The sequence below is a fragment of the Cavenderia fasciculata genome (genome assembly GCF_000203815.1).
Source record: "Cavenderia fasciculata unplaced genomic scaffold Scf_ET2XIPL01COFD4-5, whole genome shotgun sequence".
NCBI classification, from domain to species: Eukaryota; Evosea; class Eumycetozoa; order Acytosteliales; family Cavenderiaceae; genus Cavenderia; species Cavenderia fasciculata.
Genome location: NW_004457695.1, coordinates 2,534,295 through 2,555,796, shown reverse-complemented (window position 1 = coordinate 2,555,796; position 21,502 = coordinate 2,534,295). Strand labels below are relative to the sequence as shown.

General features: G+C 36.8%; 5 protein-coding genes across 5 annotated transcripts; 2 read left to right on the top strand and 3 right to left on the bottom strand.

Moving 5' to 3' along the window:
• Positions 1–488: 488 nt before the first annotated feature.
• On the bottom strand, positions 489–605 carry DFA_08588 (uncharacterized protein; the record flags this gene model as incomplete). The annotated part of the gene is made up of 1 exon (XM_004356023.1): positions 489–605. The coding sequence occupies one exon, from the start codon at positions 603–605 to the stop codon at positions 489–491; it is 117 nt and encodes a 38-aa protein (XP_004356076.1).
• A 660-nt stretch (positions 606–1,265) lies between these two features.
• On the top strand, positions 1,266–5,537 carry DFA_08587 (uncharacterized protein; the record flags this gene model as incomplete). The annotated part of the gene is made up of 5 exons (XM_004356022.1): positions 1,266–1,511; positions 1,617–2,140; positions 2,214–2,571; positions 2,617–2,727; positions 2,820–5,537. 5 exons carry the CDS (start codon positions 1,266–1,268, stop codon positions 5,535–5,537), a joined length of 3,957 nt encoding a protein of 1,318 aa, XP_004356075.1.
• A 94-nt stretch (positions 5,538–5,631) lies between these two features.
• DFA_08586 (uncharacterized protein) lies at positions 5,632–9,503 on the bottom strand (the record flags this gene model as incomplete). The annotated part of the gene is made up of 11 exons (XM_004356021.1): positions 5,632–6,539; positions 6,612–7,022; positions 7,092–7,441; positions 7,536–7,955; positions 7,985–8,050; positions 8,147–8,209; positions 8,290–8,505; positions 8,591–8,758; positions 8,883–9,125; positions 9,199–9,328; positions 9,413–9,503. The coding sequence occupies 11 exons, from the start codon at positions 9,501–9,503 to the stop codon at positions 5,632–5,634; spliced, it is 3,066 nt and encodes a 1,021-aa protein (XP_004356074.1).
• A 624-nt stretch (positions 9,504–10,127) lies between these two features.
• On the bottom strand, positions 10,128–11,705 carry DFA_08585 (uncharacterized protein; the record flags this gene model as incomplete). The annotated part of the gene is made up of 4 exons (XM_004356020.1): positions 10,128–10,609; positions 10,694–10,827; positions 10,929–11,271; positions 11,693–11,705. The coding sequence occupies 4 exons, from the start codon at positions 11,703–11,705 to the stop codon at positions 10,128–10,130; spliced, it is 972 nt and encodes a 323-aa protein (XP_004356073.1).
• Positions 11,706–12,537: 832 nt separating this feature from the next.
• On the top strand, positions 12,538–21,471 carry iplA (inositol 1,4,5-trisphosphate receptor-like protein; the record flags this gene model as incomplete). The annotated part of the gene is made up of 7 exons (XM_004356019.1): positions 12,538–13,929; positions 14,007–20,087; positions 20,160–20,357; positions 20,439–20,620; positions 20,692–21,091; positions 21,173–21,370; positions 21,391–21,471. 7 exons carry the CDS (start codon positions 12,538–12,540, stop codon positions 21,469–21,471), a joined length of 8,532 nt encoding a protein of 2,843 aa, XP_004356072.1.
• Between the last annotated feature and the right edge of the window lie 31 nt (positions 21,472–21,502).

The window sequence follows — 21,502 nt, the reverse complement described above, 5'->3', positions numbered from 1 at the left end:
CTATATATCATTCATCTATTGTCTATCCATCCACTATCCTTGGTAGACTATCGTCAGCCATCATCTGTCTTTGTCAATCTCAACCACCATTGCATAATTGACCATCGTCCACTTTATGTCGGACATAAAGTGGAAAATCGAGAATGCATCATGTCCATGGTTCAATTCATTGGAATGATGGATCAATTAAAATAGAATCACAACACTCCAACTTTGAATATCGTAATATTATTTTATTGACATCAGCAACGGACTATAGTTGGGTTTTTGATTATAATGATTGTTTAATACAAAGAAACCAATAAAATTAAATATCTTTTAAATTTTAATTAAATCTATGACTTTTATGTCTATCTCATTCCACCATCCACCATCCTCTATCCTCTATCCACCATCCACCATCCACTATCCCCCTCTATTCATCCATTGTCCATCCATCCATCGTCTATCCACCATCCACCATACATCCACCATCCTCTATCCATCCTCTATCCACTATCCTCCCTATCCACTGTCCACCATCCACTATCCATCCGCCATCCATCCACCATCCATCCACTATCCACCATCCATCCACTATGCATCCACCATCCTCTATCCGCCATCCTCTATCCACCATCCTCTATCCACCATCCTCTATCCATCCACCATCCTCTTTCCACCATACATCCATTCATCCTCTATCCACCATCCATCCACCATCCACTATCCATCCTCTATCCACCAGCCACTATCCATCCACCATCACCCGTTGTCCAAAGCAATTGTTTATTATCCATTCATCCATTGATCCATTAGTTAAACAATCCACCCTACTAACAATCAATTAATTGGTTGGGTGACCAGACCATTTTCAAGACAACCAAAATATAGTAACAAATTCTCTTATTTTTTTGTTGTAACACTAGAAAACAGCCAACTAGTTTTGGCTCCAATCATCCAACAATACCCTCAAGGGTTATAGATCATCAACTTCCGGGTGCTGGTATTTGCAAGAAAAAATTGACAACAATAAAATAATTAAAAACAAATAATTTAATGTCGGAGCAGAAAAAAAATCAAACTTCAAACATTCATTCCATTCTAGTGCACATCGATATTTATATTTATATATACACCAATAGAAAACTAAAGAGGAAAAAGAATTATCTTTGTAGGGGAGAGTTTAAATACGTACATACCATCAGGAGAAGAAGTAAAAAGTGGAAGAAATATATATTAGGTAGAACTTAAGAGTAGAATAGCAGACGAGTTATATCATCAATATGTACTTTGCTTTTGGATGGCCAAAGACGTACAACAGTGGCGTCGGCGAATTGTTTGTCGATGTCTCTCATAATGGAGATTGTAGCCTGTTGGCCATGATAGGACACTCTAGTTTGTCTATATGGTCAGCTGATCAACACAGAGTCCAACTAGGTTGGTGTTCGAGATCAGAAGATTCTTTACAAAAGTTTGGTTATAATTCTAAACTTTGTTGGTGTCCTGACTCTACCTCTATTGCCATTATTGTATGTAGAAGAGGAGAAGAAGAAGAAGAAAGAAGAAAGAAGAAGGGTAGAGAATAAACCCAATCATACATTTTGTTCACTTTATATTTATATATCAATACATAGACATCAGAAGGATTCATATTAGTATATATACTAGAAAAGGAAGCACAAGATATACTTGGTATGAAGTTTATAAAGGATCATCATTCATCACAGCTCAGTCACGACAAGAGAAAAGTGTCAATCAAGTTTTCATCATCTTTTAAACCTTCACATCATGGGGCACAATGCATCACTGGTAATGTAGAGTATATATACATCTTTACCAAAGAAGGTTATCTGGTTAAATCATCGTGGACTGGTGAATTGATCAGTCAGTTTTCACTTGACGTTGTTCCCTTTTCAAGTGGTGTCTTGTCTGATCAACAACAACAACAACTCGTTGGAACAAAGTCACCATTGGTGGTCACATCTGTATTTTACTCTCCGTTGGCACCAATGTTTGGTTTGGTTTTTGAAGATGGATCAAGTGCCATTCTTAAAAAGAGATCAAAGGATCGGTTACGTGGTTATTGGTTAGCAAGAGAAAACTCTGTTTCTGTAACAATTAATTATAAACATAGATTGGCTGCAGTAGGATTAAAAGAGTATGAAAAAGATATAATAATCAATTTAAACAAATAATAATTATTAACTTTGTTTATTCTATTTTAAAAAAAGTGGAAATGTATTAATTTATAAATTACCAGGTCCAACTGTATTAAAACAACAACAACAACAACAACAACAACAAAATGGTATAATAGATGAAGGAATGGAATGTAAATATTTAAGAACATTTTCAATATTTCAATTTAGAGATGTAACTAGTGATGATATTGGACCAATATCAGTTATGAAATGGACAGAAGATAATAATTGTCTTGCTGTTGGTTGGAAAAAGAGGGGATTATGTCTTTGGTCCGTTCATGGTTGTAAATTAACTTGTACTATTCCACAAATGCATGAAAATAGTTTCTCTGAACCTTGTAAAGAAGGTGTTTTATCATTGGTATTGTCTACTAAAACAAAAGAAAAAGTTATTATACTTTAATATTAATATTATATATTAATTTTTCTCTAGAGTTGGGGAACAGAAGGATATCATATGATATTATTATCAAGTGGTAATGAAGTAGGAGAATTTTTACAATTAACATTTGTTAAATCTTCATCATCATCAAATCCAAATTTAGTATGTACAGTTAATTAATTAATATTTATTTATTTATTATTATTATTTGTTTATACTTATTTTTTTTTAATTTTGAATTTAATTTATTTTAGAATCATTCAGAAAGAATTATATTACAAACTGAAGATAGATTAATGTTTTTAAATTATAAAGGAAAAGAATTGGGAGATATTAGATGGAAACATTTACAATTGCCAGCAGCCTATTTAAATGATAATTGGCCAATCAAACATTTGGCAATCAGTCGAGACAGATCACAGTATGCAGTAGCAGGACGTAGAGGAATTATATTGTACAACTCGCTCAGCAAGCGATGGAAGATGTTTGGTGATCGACAACAAGACCAAGCCATAGAAGCAATTTCACTTGCATGGTATAAACATGCCATAGCAGTCATCAACCTTCATCCTCAGACACAACAATATGAATTGCTTTTCTACCCAAAGCAACATCTTGACAGCAGCTCGTTACTCTTTAAGGGTAGTTTGCCGTCAAAAACCGGTGCACCTCTGCTCATTGATTGCAACGATTCACATTTGGCATTGATGACAACCGACAGCTCTCTCTATGTCTACAAGGTGACCGAGAATATAGAGGGTACAAGCAGTAACATGCGATCGCCCAACATTACCCTATCAATCCATCTCGTTCACCATCTGTCAATGGCTGTTCCAGCCCCACCACTCTCCCTTTCACTTTTGCCATCGTCCAACTCTGTCATCCCACATATTCTTGTTTTACATTATTCGGGACGTCTCGATTTCAACCACGGTGACAATGGTGCCCAATTTACACTGGGAGAGGGTATAGAGTCGTTTTGGATGTCAAACATTTGGCCACAACTCGGTGATGCCGGAGGTACGACATTGTGGGTCTATGGTAACCAAGGTATTGGTGTTTGGTTCCCTTTTGGCGCACCATCAACCAATGCTCTAGATGCCCCTCCCCCAGCATCTTCTCTTCGTTTTGACAGTGAGGTGTATCCTGTAGGATGTGTCGCCGAGCTGGGTGTGATTGCTGGTTTGGCGCAGGGTATCTCTTATTCTTCGTGCTCGCAATACCCCAACTATGAACTGCGAATCAAGACACACCCATTCCTTCACTCTATCCTCAAACATTTATTGACGACCAAAGGCGGAGCCGATATGGCTTGGAATCTCTCAAGCAAATTCTCTACCATCCCCCATTTCACCCACTCTCTCGAGTTGTTGCTACATGAAATCATGTCAGATTGTGACCACAAGCTGCTTGCCAAGGGCAACAATAGCACCGCGTCAAAGATGCAACACGCTGTCAATTTTCTCAGAAGATTCCCTCAGTTTCCCGAGGTTGTCATGCGATGTGCAAGAAAAATTGATGCATCCCTCTGGAAGACGCTCTTTCTCTATGTTGGTGACCCTGTCCAACTTTACACCAAATGTTTTGCAAGCGGAAAGTTTGAAATTGCAGCGTCATACCTAAAGATCCTCTTGTCTCTCATCTCTGTTGAACACAGTCGTAAATGTGCAATCGATCTACTTGAAATAGCTTTGGATTTTGATCATATGGAATTGGCTGGTGATTTGGTTCGATTTTTAGATCCAGAAGAGGATTATGAAGATGAAGATGAAATGGAAGAGAAGGATAAAAAAGTAAAGGGAGGAGAAGAAGAAGAAGAGGAAGAAGAAAAGAATGATCAAAATAGAACTTTTAGAAAACCAAGATATGATGGTAGTGCAGAAAGAAAACAAATGGAATGTATTTTGTCTACCTATGCTTCGAAATTATTAAAGAGTAAATTATTACGAAACTTTTTATTATTTTCAAAGAGGGTTGGTGTACCTATTTCAACGTGGTTACATTTGGAAAAGAAATCGACCATTCTTAGAACAACAGAAGATTTGGATATGGCTCTCAACTCTATACACGTACAGTTTTACATTACATTGCCCTACCAACCAATCCAACCCTTTTCACCACAATCTGTCTTGTTGGCATTTAACTCTCCCAATCCCAATGAAGAGTCGGATCAACAACCAGTTCAGACGACTGAACCAACAAACGACAATGACAACAACGACAAAGAATCAACAACAAAAGGAGAAAAACAAGATCATCAGGAATCTTCATCTAGCACCACTGAATCAATCAAAGATGATGGAGATGAAGGTGCAGAAAATCATCACCCCAGTGTTGCAAGTCCATTGCATGAATCTTTATCGAGAGATGAAATGATTGAATCACTAAAGTCAAGAATCCAAGTAACCAACTCTCCCAATGATCCTCACCACCACCATCACCATCATCAAACCATCCGAACCACTTCATCGAGTTCATTTGTCTCGGTGGGATCTGTGGCTGGTGGTCTCAGTGGCATCAACCTCCTCTCCAATACCAACCATGCGTCTCTTGTTAAGAGTATATCCACAGAAACAATCGAATTGGATATCAGCAGTACTACTACAACCTCGTCAGAGGCTATTTATTCCTTCAAATCACATCAATTTATGATTGCTCCCTCAACATCCAACATTGATTCCAACAATCCCTTTTTCCTTCAAGACAGTATCGATTCCTCGATGGAAGATCTTTACTATCTCTTGCAAGAGTTGACAAATGCCGAATGCTATGAATGGGTGTTGGTCATCGCAACAGTCCTCTTAAATACTACCCTCATCTCCAAAGCACTCAAGAAGCTTCCCAATATTTATGAAAACTATAGTAAAATGTTATCATATCAAAAACAACAAGGTTATTCTCAACTGCTGAAATTTGTTGAAGACACAATTCATCCACTATTAATTAATATTCAAAAACAAAATGAAAGATAGAGAAATAGATAATAGGAATGACAATAAAAAATTACTACTACCAATGTAAATATATATTCAATCAATAATATTAAAATTTAATATATATTTTGATTTATTTATTTGATTCAGAGAATGCTTGTAATTTGTTTTGCATCATTGTATTAAACTTTTTAGACTTTCTAGTCTTTTTAACATAGATCCATGATCCAATTGCTATTGCTACTGCACCAACTACACCTGCTACAATACCGACAATAATCTTCCAATTACTATTATTGGTTGGTTCTGAACAAGCGCCAGTTGGATCATAATTGGAACGGTCAACTAGAAGGGCAGAAAAGTCGGGGTCGATGAGACAGGATCGGCATGTGGGCGTGTGAATGCCAATGAGAGCCAGTGATTGGTTGGCTGCTGGATCACCAATACTGGTTATATTCATAATTTCAGTCTTTGAAAAGGTTTTTCTTCCATCGGAAACGATGTAGTCTAGGAATCTACCAAAAAATTGGACATTGTCTTTTACGACTCTGAGGTATTGAAGGGTACCATTGTCGGCCGATTGTTGGAATGTATCAATTGGGTTGTATGAATCGCCACACCCGATAATTGCCTGATTATTGTTGACAACAGTTGAAAAAACCACACGAAGCGTTGACATGAGTGTTTGGTATGGCCAATTGGTGATATTGACTGCAATCTTTATGGCTCCTTCAGCAAGTTGTATCGTTTCTCCACCAAACTCTACGGATCTTGATTTGTTTGAAAATTCAATGACCGAATTGACAATGAGTGGATCATAGACCGATTTGTTTTTTTGGCTCGTTAGAATATAGGATATTCTTGTTAAATCTTCATTGGCCTTTGATGTTACATTCCACTTGTCAGTGAACAACTCCATCACTAAATTATTTTGATAATCCAATTCTTGAATTGAAACCATACTAAATGAAAATGAATAATCTCCACTTGTAAAATTAACATTTGGATCTGTATAATTTGGTTGAATTATAACTCCTGGTGCTAAAAAAGATAAAAATAAAAATAAAAAGATTAATCTATGATACTTGTCTGTTTTAGTTTTTTTTTACATACCAGTTTTAGTTTCAATTTTACAATCAAAATCTGTCCAACCTTGATCACATAGACATTGTCCATTGGTACATGTACCATGACCATTACAATTATTGGTTTTAGTTTTGCAGTCGTCTACTGTAGGTATTGGAGCAGGGAAAAATGGCATGATTGATGACAAGAAAGAACCATTATCGGTCACAAGAGCCATGTCTGTGAGCCCAGGTTTGGGAACTTTAGTGAAAAGGCATGAAATATGGGTTGGACTGACTAAAGTGACATTACATGGATTCAATCCCTCCAAATCAATTGTGTAATTGACATAAACCTGTGTATTATTTGGGAATGACAAGGTACTAAAATATCCATATAAATTCAAGGTGGTAGGTGGATAGGTTGGAGGTTCAAGTGAATAAGAAGTTATAACAGGTTCTAAAAAAAAAAAAAAATATATATTAATGAATATTAATAATTAGATTTTAGCTCAAAATTACTACATACTTTGTATAAGATATATTATGGCTTCATTTGTTGAGAAACCATTATCCATAATTAAAACGGGTGATCCTTGTTGGGGGTTCTCTAGAATACATTTCATAACTTTTTGGTCAATGTCTACTTTTGAAACAATACACTCTTGTTGTGTACTATCCAAATGAAAGGTTGGAAGAAAACTTGGATTGAAAGCGAGAAAAGTAATGGTCACTTCAAACATGAATAGAGTATCACTGTTTAGACTGACCGTTGAGTATTGGAATCCGACCTCTGTAACATTAAATGTGAAAGTTTCGGCCAATATAAGTGTTAAATTATAATTAAAAGGTTTCGATGTATAGCCAAAATCTTGAAAACTATTATGAAAAAATAGAAAAAATTAATTCTTTCTGTAGGGATAAATATGCTCTGCTCTCTCTCTCTCTCTCTCTCATGTGTAATTTTACATACAGTAAACGCTTATTCGGTAACGAACCAAAACTAACGAAATGTTGCAAACCTCGACCCCAACCAATATTATCACCTTCAATTGAATAGCCACCATTGATTGAAACTATATCCAAGCTATTAATGGTGACAGTACAATTCGGAGTGGAGGGTTCGGGAAGATCAGTACCGAAAATAATTTGTCGGCCGTTTGGATAGCACCAGTAACAATCTGGAATCGAAGAAATAGCTGTGCCGTCAAGGAAAATACCCTGAATGTAGCAATACTCTTGTCCCATAGTTCCAGTAATACCTGGATTTAGTGATACAACAATCTTTACCTTGGTTGGTGAATTATCCAATAAATTGGTTGGAAGATTACCAGTCATCTGGTTGTTTATGAATGAGCTTGAAATTAAAACAAAAGCAAAGTTAAAACATATCCTACAAAATAAATATATTTTTCTACTTACAATTCTCTTGCATTTGAGGGGATAGGTACATTTGGTAAAGATTGTAAATTACTGTGGGTAATATAACTATAAAAAGAAAGAAAGAAAAGGAAGGAAGAGTAAAAAAAAAAAACTATTAAAATCAAATGAAAATAAATTATGAACCATTCATTACAAACTTACAAATCAAGTACTTTAGGATAAGGTGTAACTGGGAATGTAGTTAGTCCACTATAAACAATTTGCCTATTATAATGATGAAATGGTTAGTAAAGTTTTCTTTTTAAAATAAATATTTGTTTTATGCTTGCTTGCTTTTTACTTACATGCCCTCTAAATTAGTGTATAAACTTAAATCGCTTGGTGAGATGGCATAGTTTGACCCTCCACCATATTTTAATCCTTTGACTACCTCTGGATGGGAAATAGTCGGATTGATATAACCAACTACCGTCTTGTCGGAAATGTATGATGTTAGATAGAGTACTGGTGCTTCAACCATAATGTTTACCTGTTGATCACCTCCACTTCCAATAAAGGATCTAGTAAAGAGAAAAGGATATAAATTAGTAAAAAGAATATATGGGATTCAATTAAAAATTAAATTTAATTTGATTGTTTACTTACAGATCCGATAAAATAGGAAAAGATGCAGCTGTAATAGTATAGGTTTGAGGCAAATTACAAATTATACTAATAGAGAGTATCTTGAGCATTGGAAGGAATGTACTTTGGTCAATGGTAATTGAGTTGATTGGTGTCGAGGATATTTGGATCGTTGTAAGGTTGGATTGACTAAATAAATTGGCAATCGAAACCATATTGGATAAAGAGTCTAATTTGCTTTATATATTGTGTGAAAAAATATTATTTGTCAGGATATAGATATATGAAATTGTTGTTTGTCTATACCACTTACAGATTTACGAATAAAGGACAACCAGTTGGAAAATCCAAAGGAATAGATGAAAACTGATCACCAGTAATTTCGACCAACGTCAAGAGTGGAATATTCTTTATCAAATTTAAAATATTTAACATTGGATCATAAACTTGAGTTATACCTTTAACATTGATTTTCAATTCAGTAAGTGCTGGAAATGAAAATTCTGTCAAGGATGGTGTAGCTCCCGCATCTGTATATATAATATTATTCACATTTCTAGATTAAAATTGATTAAATTAATTGGTTCTTCTTTCTTTTTCTTTTTCTTTTTCTTTTTGTTGTCACATACATTGAAACAATATGATTAAAATTATCAGTCCCCATTTCACAAAAGAATACCATACTTGAACAAATTGCAGTCTCTGTTTGAGGAATATATTCCAAACCGTATTGTGCTCTTATCCAATATATTGAAGACACTATTGAATTAAAAATTGATTAATTAAATAAAACTATATATAGTTGAACTGGATTGATGATGATTGATGATTTTCATATCTTACATTCTTGTGCTTGAAATTGTGCATTTATACAATTAAATGATATGAAAACTATCAATAGAGATAGCATCATTGAAAAGAATTTGGATCTCATTTCTGTCTGTCTATCTCTTTTTTTTTTAAGGGCTCTATCTCTGAATGTTATGATTTTGTTTTTCTTGGTTTGATGATGTTTAATGATTAATCATCTTTGAGACGACTGATAACACTGATATGAAGCTCGGAGAGTAGAATCAGTAATCTAGATTCATAAAGCAGCTGTTCATTCTAACCAACTCCAAAAACAAAGTCGGGTCATATTCGTCTCGTTCATCTGATTCGAATCTACAAAATATCAAGATATTGACTGAAAAAAAACGAAAAGCGGAGGATGGTATTAAGATAAACCGCTCAAACGCATTTGTAAAGGGTAATGGATCGACCCTAAACGGATCGATACCAGCGGTTTAAAGTCACATCGTTCGTCGACCAAACTGATGATCTCATCATAGAATGTGGGTTGTGGGTAGATAAAAGGATTTATAGAAAAAAAAAAAAAACATAAATTATTTTAGCTTTTATGATATTATTTTAAATTAATTTATTTTGATTTGCTATTCATACATGTAAAGTGTATATATATTCAAAGCTTTGGATTTTCTAAAGTACTGACATGACAAAACTTTGTGTTGCTGTTGTTAAATGTTGGTACCACGTTGAATCCAAAAGTAGCCAAAATTTAGAGCTTGGCTTGAGAAGCGCTGGCATCGTGATCAATACCACACATGTTGGTACCACGTTGAATCCAAAAATAGCCATCAAGGCCCCCCCAGGCGGCAGACCAACTGTTCTTGACGATCCAGTAGTCAAGCTTGGAGGTGGCGTCGGTACCCCATCCAACAATTTCGATGGCATGACCACCGAGGAGTTCAGCAGTTCCGTCATAGACGTAGACACCAGACGAGTAGGACATAAAGTCTTGGTAGACCATCATGGTACCAACAACTGGACCATAGGTGATGATTTCGTTTTGGATACAGGCAACGCTGTTGCAGGTGGTCATGGAGAATGGCTTGGCACGGTAGTAGGTCATGGCTGAACCATCAGCACATTGACGTTGACAGGTTCCATCAGTTCCGTTTCCAGCAGTGTATGGGTAACATTCAAAGGTTGGGAGACCCTTCCATTCCATGTATTCCCAGGCCAATTGTGGTACACCACCTTAAATAATAAAAGAATATTATTAGTATAAAAATAAAATATATATATATATATAATATATTATTATTATTGTTAATCACATACCATTGCAACCTTGGTTACCGATATCATCACAAGCAACGAGAGCTTGTGGAGAGAGGGTAACGTTGACTTGACCCTTAGAGGCGATACACAAACGATCAGACAAGGCTTCACTTGAAGAGAAGGCCCAGCATGAACTAAATGATAAAAAGGAGAATGAGGAATGATTGGTTAGATGTCTATATATATATATCTCTCTCTATAGTAGAATATAGTTGTGTGTAGTTATATTTCATACCCGCATTGTTCTTGGTTCAAGACGGCATGGACACAACCTGGCCATTGTTCACGAGCATCGAAAGTGGATGGGATGGAAGCATCGACAATCTTGATAGATGGAGCAGCGTTGTTGTTGATGACCTTCTTGGTACCCATCATAGCCATGACTTGACCGATGGTGTGACCTTCGAATCTTGCGTTTCTCTTGGCGACCCATGGGGCGTTCTTTGAGTTGTGGTTTTGGATAAACTTGTCATTCAAAACTGGTGCTCCCATGTTGATGGCGAAAGCAACATTTAATAAAATTGCTAATGTGATTGTAATAGCGAAGATTCTCATCTTTCTATGTAGTATATATATTTCTTTAAAAAATAAAATAAATAAATAATAAATAAATGTCTAGACACAATTGTTTTGATGTGCATCGCTGCTGACTGCAAGCGGAATGTCATCACAAAAAAAATAAAAAAAAAGAAATTTGAAAAAAAATCGAATCTCTCCACCTGAAGAGTGTTTTTACTTTTCATCATTCAGTATTATCCCGGTTTATCCGTTTATATCTTTCCTAATTATCTAATCTCCGCGATTGATTGTTGTGTGTGATAACTAATTTATAAATCGGATTGTGTGGTGTCGGAACACACAGCAGTCGAACAAGAATATTAATAATATTGCATTCTTCTTTGTTAAATATCTAAATTTTGTTTAGCAAATATCGATCGATATATTTGCTTAGTTCTTTATCTTTTAATTAGGTGTTATTAGACTAGTTTATTTACTTACTTATCCATTCCATCCAATATGATCGATGGCTTGGTTTGGTTTGAGCGGCGATTGATTTTTATCGATAGGGCGCTTCTGACCCGAAATCAACAGCGACTCTTTTTGTCTGACATGAATTCGAAACCCATCAGAGAGTGTACAGTGAGAGATGCGAGTTTTGTTTGGGTGGGACGACGATATCGTCGCAGCGCCTTTCCACACACACGTGACGGAAAGGCAATCCCAAGAATTATCTGAACCGGTCTGCTCAAAACCAAAAAAACATTTTAATTATTAAGACTTTTTAAATCAAAGGGGGGGTCACAGAAAAAGAAGTGTTATTTTTAAACAAAGATTTATAATCTTAAAGAGAGAAAGTGAAGGAGAAGATTTCTATAGATCACTATCACTATCACTATACTACTACTATCACTATACTATCTATCACATTATACCTTGTAATAAAATTAATGACGTTGTAATAATCACAAGGTGTAGTTCCTCCCCCTGACCTTTATTTAGATAAGATTGAAAGGGATTAGGACAATATATATATATCTCAACCCAACCCAACCCAAACCAACCTATCCCCATTTGTATATATACCCACAACAAACAAACAAGACATAATAACCAACCAGACAAAATTAGATTGGATTAGATTATCCAATCCCTATAGAACTCAACAATCAATTGACTCATCTCATTTGATTTGAACCTATATAATAAAACAGACAAAAAAAGAAACAAAAGTAACTATAGTCATCATAGTAGTATTATAAAAGTAAATAAGCTTTGATATTAACAACTTGTAGTATTTTATTTATTTTTAAAAATCTTCTATATCTTCTCCCCTCTATCTAAAGATGGATGAGAATTTATCAATTAAAACAGGAGATTTGGTAACCTTTTTCTCTGAACAAGAAGAGGAAGAAGGATATTTTAGCAAGGCTCATGATAGTGCTGTACTTCATCCAACAAAGACAAAGGAATGTGTGTTCAAGATACATCCAATGACACAGTACACTGCTAGAAAGGCACTAAAGAAAAAGACAAAGAGAAAGACACAACGTGAGGGTCCATCGGGATCGGTTGTCGGAGGTGGAGGTGTCGTTGGAGCCGATGAAAAGGATGCAGAACTCAAACAATTGGAAGAATATCAAGACATTGAAGATGCAGCCAACGAAACGACACTTATTCAACTAGAAGGACGTGATCTCATATATGGACAGATCATCCAACTATTCCATCCAAAAAGTAATCAATTCCTCTTTGCCAAATACTATAATGCCGGCCACTCAATCGTTGGTTTCCGTGGAGACGGTAATCAAAAGTGCTACTTTAAAATTGCACCGCGTGGAGGTGTCGTCAGACAAGACGGTGAAAAGGTGCGTCAAGACGACTTGGTCATGTTGCGTCACGAAAAGACTGGTCTCTTTCTCCGCGAGACTGATTTCTTTAATGAAAAGGGATTCTTTGAGATTGGATTGTCAGACTCTGGAACATCGTGGAAATTAAGTTTGTCAGACGTTGAGGGAAAGATGGGTTTGAACGTCGTACGTGCTGGCGAGCCATTTAGATTATTTCACAGAGAAGGTGGTTTTATAAAGACTGCAACCGATGAATCAAGCACCACATTTACATATAAAACATCGACACCACAATCAATTCGATCCATCTTTGAAATTGAAATTGATAATGGTGCCGCCACAATACTCAGTAGAGCTCAACAGCAACAGCAGTCTTCGAGTGGAGTCAACTCACCACTTCCATTTCAATCAACTACTGCACTACTCTCCCTCACACAACAAAGCCAAGATATTCAATATGGTCAACCTTTTTGGATCAAACTTATTGGCACCAAATATTATTTTTCATTAAAACAAGATAGCTTACAAGATACCAAAGATCAATCTCCTACCAGCAACAACAATAATAATAATAACAATAACAATAATATATTATCCAGTTCATCCTCTTCGATAAAAGAAGAAGGAGGAGCACAGTTACCAACATCACCAGTCACCGCCAATACATCGTCGGTGAGTGGTGTTCCAGTCGATCCATACAAGGATCTACCAATTGTATTAGTACCAGAGAGTGAAAAGTATTCACCTCATTCCACATTTTGTTTCATCTCCAAGGATCAATCGGCAACAGAAGCCGCTGTAACATATGGTTCTTTTGCTAGAATCCAATCTTTATCAAAACAATGGTTACATTTTGTTTCTGATGAAACTTTTCATAATAATGGAGATGTAAGAAAAGAGAAAAGAAAAGAAAAAGGATCTAAATATTAATATTCGATTTGTTTATTTATTTTGATTTTGTTTAGCTTGTAGGAACAAAAAAACATTTTAAAAATGATGATTTTCAAATTAAACAAATACCAAGATCACAAATGGATGATTATAATTATGTGATTGTAAGATTAAACAAACTACAAAGTTATTTGGGAGGTGGTAATGGATTGTTAGAGATGAGAAAAAAGGTTACCATTCAAGAGGTGCGTTCTATTTTGGTAGAGTTGATCAAGTTTTGTACACAATCAGATCTCGATGCATTGGAGCGCGAGGGTACACCAATCACAACGCATCAGAATCTATTGGCATCACCATTTGCCATCAATACCATGATGGATCTATTATCACGTTTCTTTTCCACCTCTGATCGTCGTCAAGAGTTTCCATTGATTGGATACATCTATCGACTTCTCAAGCTCGTTGTAAAGAGCAACATCAAAAATGCGATTGCCGTACACAAACATTTCCGTCATATTGCCGGACCGATCCATCTACGAAGTGAGATGATTGCCTTTGGTCTTGGTTCAATCTTGCTCGATATCTACCGAAACAATAATATACTACTTGGAAGCATCACTGAAGACAAGGTCAGCGAGTTTATCGATAATATGAAGTTGACCAAAGACCCACGATACATGGAGCTATTGTCAGAGATTTGTCATTGCAATGGACACCCCATCGTCAAGAATCAACAATACCTGTGCAGTCTCTTGCTCGAAAAAAACCCTCAGTTGATGATGCGTACGCGTGTCACACAGAGCGTCGAAATAGAAGTGGACGGTACATGGATGACCATGGCCGAGTTTATGAATCGCGGTAGAGAGGATCGTCAACGTTACTTTGAGCAGTCGTTGGCACTGTACGCCAATGTCAGTCGCGGACGAAACTACAATGGTATTCGTCTGATTGGCAACTTTGCTTCGTACAAGGAATGCTTCCTCTGTCTCAAAGACGACAATCTTCCATTTGGTCTGCGTGGCAGCTACACACATCTCGTCATCCACGTGTTTATGGATTGTTATCCTCAGAAACCCTATGCCAAGATCAACTATCTCTGGAATCCTCTGACCATGGAGGCACCGTCGGGATACCAACACGGCAGCGGATCAGTCAACTCACCCAACGGATTGGGTATGGGAGGAGGGGGTGGTCCGATATCAGTCTCGGTCGCATCCACTGCCAACCAGATGAACCTCCAACACCAACAACAGCAGAGTGGTGGATTGCGCACCAAGCACTCCAACTCAACCAACGATCTGGGCATGTCGCCATTGCAAAACGGTGCCAACCCAGCATATGGCACATCGCCACGTATTCCATCGCAGACCGTCTCGCTCGACCAAGACGAGATCTTTACCACGTTTCTCGGACACGATCCAATTCACAATATTGATCCATCCAACATTTCACAATTCCTCATGAGCTATGTTCTCAGACCAGAAAACTTTTCGTGGAACAATATGTTTATGTCGCACGAGGCCGAGAGACAGCGTTCACAGTGGCGTTTCTTTTACAAGATCCTTATTGCCGTTCGATACGCATTCAAGTTTGGCTTTTTCAAGCGCAAGGAGAAGCTGCTACTCAACCGTCTTCGTGATATCCTCGAGTTGCAAAACGAGGGTAATGACCATGCCGTGCAAGTCGATCTTGGCCGCACCATGGGTGGAAGCAGACTACTCGAGGACGACAGTACCGTTCTAGTATCCATCAAGATAGAGATACTCAACATCCTCCACATTATGCTCAGTCTCCAGAAAAAGACAGTCTTTGAAGGCTTCCTCTACGAAATGTCAAAGACCGACTCTATACGCAATGCTGCCTCGTCGCCCACACACAACTTTGAGGCTGCTGGATTGGCAGAGGCCAACATCAAGAAAATGATGGGCACCTTTTTAGGACAACGACCAAGTAGTCCTACAACCTCGGCCTCTAGTAATAACCACAACACACAAGCTCAGAGATCGGCAATGGTGACACACAAAAACACCTTTACCAATACATTGTTTTCATTGCTCAAACATGAAAACAATGTACTGACAAGTTTGGTACTCGACCTCTTGACACGTATCTACAAGTACCAGAGTCACTATGCTCTCCTCAGCAACCCAGTTAAAAAGTTAATGATCCTCTCTTCAAACGTTGCCAATAGTATCTATGACCAATCAGTCAGACGTATGGAAGATTTGACAAAGTTTTGTTCCAATCCTCTCAGTCATCAAGACACTGAAGAGGTGCTCCGTATTTTAACAGATTTTACCAAACTTTGTAACCTCGATCCCAATTCTTCTTCGGGTGAATTCAATCGTATCAAACATAATCAAGATATGTTTAGAATGATGGATATTCATAAAAGATTATTTGGTGTTTTAAAAATGGGTTGTTCTTTGGAAGATTTAAAAGATATTGTTGATTTTACTTTAGATATTAGTAATAATAATAATAATAATAATAATAATAATAATAATAATAATAATAATAATAATAATTCAATACCAACAAACAGTAGTAGTAATAATAATAATAATAATAATAGTAATAATACAATTTCGACATCATCATCATTAACAAATATTAATATTAGTAGTACACATAATAATAGTTATTATGTTGCCAAGATTTTTAGAGGATGTTATGAGTTTTTACGATCATATTGTAGAAACAATACAGACAATCAAAAGATACTATTCAACTATATAGAATTTTTAATTGGTCATTTAATTCGTTATGGCAACATATTTGGAACTGTAGAGACATTGATGGAGATTTTCAAAGATAATATTCAACTATGTACAAAGTTTAGTGAAACTCCCTATATGAAATTATTGGTTGAATTTATCATTCAACAAGAGAGTATTATGCAAATAGATCCAGTATTTTTAAAGTTCCTTCAAGTCATTATGGTGCCAGGTGGTAATTCAGTCATTGAAATTCAAATTGCCATTTCTAATCTCATCAAGGAACATTTCTTTGTAGTGTCAAAGTGGTTGTTACCATTAGACACCGTTCGTCAGGTAATGCAAGACAGCAAGGGTGCTACTATGACCAAGTTTTTCAATGTCAACACGTCAGAGTCGCATCGTCTCCAAGTTGCATTAAACGATGTCATTGCTCAGGCCCTTCAGAACCTAGAGGATCCTCAATTGGCAGGTTCGCTCTCGTCTACCATGAACAACACACTCAAGCTTGGTGGTGGACCCAAGTTGATCAGATCCACGGCCAAACACATGCTTCTCAACACTGAAATATTGCCACGCGAGTTTTTGGTCAACATGGAGCTCATTTGGTTGTTGACTTCGTGTAGCAACGGTCGTAATGTGCCCACGGAAATCATTTGTCGTGATTTTATCTCCATGTACGACTGTCTTTCGATTCTCGTCATTAGCAACAATGCAGCTGGTGTCGAATCGTCGCTGCTCATCCACGACAACAAGGAGAACCTCGACAGCAACGTGCCATTTAGATTCAAGACTACGTATCTTGCCTTTTTGCACGAGGTCTACTTTAACAGTGACACGCTCAAGGGTGATTTGTTGGCACTACAGCTCAACGAAAACTTGTGGACGTTGATCAGCCAGTTCACCAACCAGCTACAGCATCTGTATACGTGCCACGCTTTGCATCGTATGTCAAGAGACTACTTTTTGTTGATGAGTCGTATGGTTATTTTACCAATGGTATCGACTATGGAGCGATTCTATTCCCAGTGTTTCTACTATGACAAGGCGACACCCAAACACATCCACTACAGTAGTTTGTTGATGGGCAGCCTACTCAAATTGTACAGTGTCGATGAAAGTCTACCCATCCCCACTACAGCATCGAGTGCCTCTCTCCAGCAACAAAACAAGGTACTCTTTCCCGACGATGCCAGTGGTTCGAGTGGAGGTATCAACCCGATTCTCTCGGGTCTCGATCCATCGGAAAAGATCATTCTGCTAAACTCTTTGGTCAAGTTGCTCAAGGCTATGGACAGAAGTGCCATCTCGCCTACCGCCGCACCATCATCGTCCATCTCGTCAGTATCCGAGGTGATTCGTGGATTCGAAGAGATTATCGTGCGTCTCGACCACCTCAGCTCGAAATGGTCACGACGTCGCGATACGGTCTCTGACCACCCAGTCACCTCGATTGCACTCGTGTCCAAGCAGTCGACCTATCTCAATGAAGTATCCAAAGAACACCCCATCATCCGATTGATCAAGGAACGTGGCTACCAACAGCTTGCACTGATGGCCATCGAGCGTGACAAGGCACACTCACTCATGCAATCAGAGATTATGCGTGAAACACCTTCGCAACCACTCTACCAAAACCCATACTCGACCAGCCAACGAGACAATTTAACACTGTCAACATTCTCCAATGCATCCAGCACTTCCTCTGTCAATGGTGCCTCGAAAAAGAATACCTATCTCGAGATTTTAGTGTTCCAACTTCGAAACACCTTGTTTGAAAACAACGAACTCAAATTGCACTGCTCTCAAATCCTCCTCTCTGTTTTGGACTGTCATCCACACAACAAAAAAGAGATGCAAGAACAGCTGACACAGATGTATTGCCATCAAGCATGTATTGGATTGCTTGGATCTAAATCCTACCAGGTTCAACAACAGGCATTGTCACTCTTGTTGGTTTTGCTAGAGGGTCAGTCAGATCCCACCAATCCAAAGCCAAACGAGCATGTAAAGGATGCCATCCAATCGTACTTTACTTCGTCGCCAGACATTCAATTCTTTAGAAACATCTATGAGATGATGGAGCGTGCCAAATGCAATCTTAGAGACACCAAGAGAAACATCCGTCTAGAGACATTCAAACACAACATTGGAGGAAATCTTTCATTGGGTGCAAGACGCCAGACCATTGGCATGTACCACGAACGTTCGACGCTAGAGACTGACAATGACCACAACCCATACAGTCAAGAGTTTTTGATGATGTCCAATATCTTTAGAGTACTCCAATTGCTCTGTCAAGGTAGCTCGAATCTCTTTAAAAACTATATTCGTCTTCAACCCGACAATTACAAGTCGTACGACCTCTTGAAAGAGATGTGTCAGTTCCTCAAGATCCTCGAGACCATCGTTGACTTTGACCCAGAGTCGATTAATCTCGGTCTCCGTTTCTTTAGCTGCATGAAGGAAATCGTCAAACACACCCAGGCCAATCAAATTGCAGTCACCAATGTCCAAATGTGTAAGGCCGTCTGTAATATTCTCAGAAAGACCATTCCCAACGACGCCAAGCAGCAACAACACGATCTCTATCTCAACCTCAAGATTGAAGTGATTGACTTTTTGTTGCATGTTGTCGATCGTGAGCACCCGACAGTCATTGCCAAGATGATTGAGGAAATGGATTTCTCAGTGATTGAAGAAAACACAAAGATATTCCAACAATCAAAATCTGAACACAACGAAGGATCCATTAAATTGGCCAGTATGTCTTTCCGTTTGGTCAAGATCCTAGCCGATAACGACAAGTCTCATAACCGTCGTTTGGCTGAATGCTTGTTGGCTTGTGGTGAGCATTGTCGTTCGAGAATCGGTCGTGTAGAAATGTTCCACAATGGAAAGTTGGAACGTATCTACTTTCCAATCCCTTCCTATAGTCGTCGTCTCATTCTCGACGATAGGGAGCAGTCAAAGATTCGAAGTGATGAAAATGCCTTCCAAGAGAACCTCGAGGAATACTTTATCAACAATCACATAAACTGGAACAAAACAACCGAAAAGCTAGACTCTTTTATGGATTGGTCGGAAAACAAGTTGATCGATCTAGAACACCTCTTTAAACTCAAATCTCAACCCCTTACCTATCGTGTGGCGACCAACATTGAAATTTGGAGATGGACCAATTTCTTTTTGGCTTGCATCATCAATGTTCTCCTCGTCATCTATTCTATGGACCCATACTCTACCTTTAAAAAGGATTTTGGAACAACAAGATACAACGCAGTTATCTATCCACTCGGTCTCCTTCAATTACTCTTTTCCCTTTTAACTTGTATATCCTATTTTATTCGTTATGGTTCAATCATATTATTTAGAGGTTGGATGAAATACCTTGGTAATGAAAGATCCTTCATGTTGAGAACAAATCATGAAAGAATGGTAAGTGACACATAAAAAAATAATTAATCCGAATTATATAATATATATTAACATTTCATTTCCAATTTTTAGCAAAATATAAGATCAAGGTTTAATATATATAAATTCCTTTCTCTAAATATTGTATTTATTTCATCCGATGCCAAATCTGTATATTATATACTTGCAATTGTATTTTCTGTATTGGGATTGGCAATCCACCCATTCTTTTTCGCATTCCATCTATTCCAAGTAACTGTAAAAACAAAAGCTCTTGGTATTGTTATAAAGGTAAGTAAAACCAAAAAATATAATATATATATTGATATAATAGATTCTAATATTTTTTTTCTATTTCTATTTTTTTTTTAGGCATTGGCAATGAACAAAGGAACTCTGTTATTAATGGGTGTATTTATTATTCAAGCAACTTATTTATTATCAATTTTCTCGTATGCATTTTTCTCTGATAGATATCAAAGTACTGACGATGGCGTTGTATCAAAAATGTGTAATACCTTTTTCCAATGTTTTATTACAAATATTTATTTTGGGTAAGTAAACACAATTATTATATATCATAAATATTTTATTTTTTTAATTTATTAACTAATTTTTTTTATAGTATTCCATCAAATGGTCAATTAGTACAATTCTTAGAGTATCATGACTTTGGAGAATCAAATGATGGAGCTGGAATGGTAATTGCTTGGACAGTTTTCAATGTAATATTCTATATCATCACAACAATTATTTTGTTGAATGTGGTACTTGGTATTATTGTCGATACTTTTGGACAGTTGCGTGATCAAAGATCTCAAACTGAAGATTACAAGACAAATTATTGTTTTATTTGTTCGATTGAAAGAGAAGTTTTCCAAAAGAAAGGTATCGATTTCCACAAACACGTAGAAGATGATCACAACAAATGGTATTACCTCTATTTCTTTGCCTATCTCAAGGAACGTGTAATCAATAATCAACAAAACCAATTCTCTGATTCTGAACTTAATGCTCTTTACAAGGTATGAGACTCATATATATTAAATTTAAATATATAATTAACGAAATATTAATTATCCATCTCTTCTTTTTTTTTTTTTTAGATTGAACATAATAATTCTTTATCATTATTCCCAATTGAAACTTCAATGTCTTTGTTGGGAGAGAACCAAAATAATGACTCTACCAAAATGATAAATGCCATTCAAGACTTGGAACAAAAGATTACTTCTTCTCTTATTTCTCAAATGAATACAACCATTTCTGCTTTATTGGAAGAGATTAAAGTTTTGAGACAACAAGTAAATAAATAAATAAATAGATAGACAATGATAAATATTTCTATATACACTTCCAAACCACAACCAACCAAACAAATATTTCTTACGATGGTACTGCTTGATGCTACAATAAATTTATTTTGTTATAAAGGA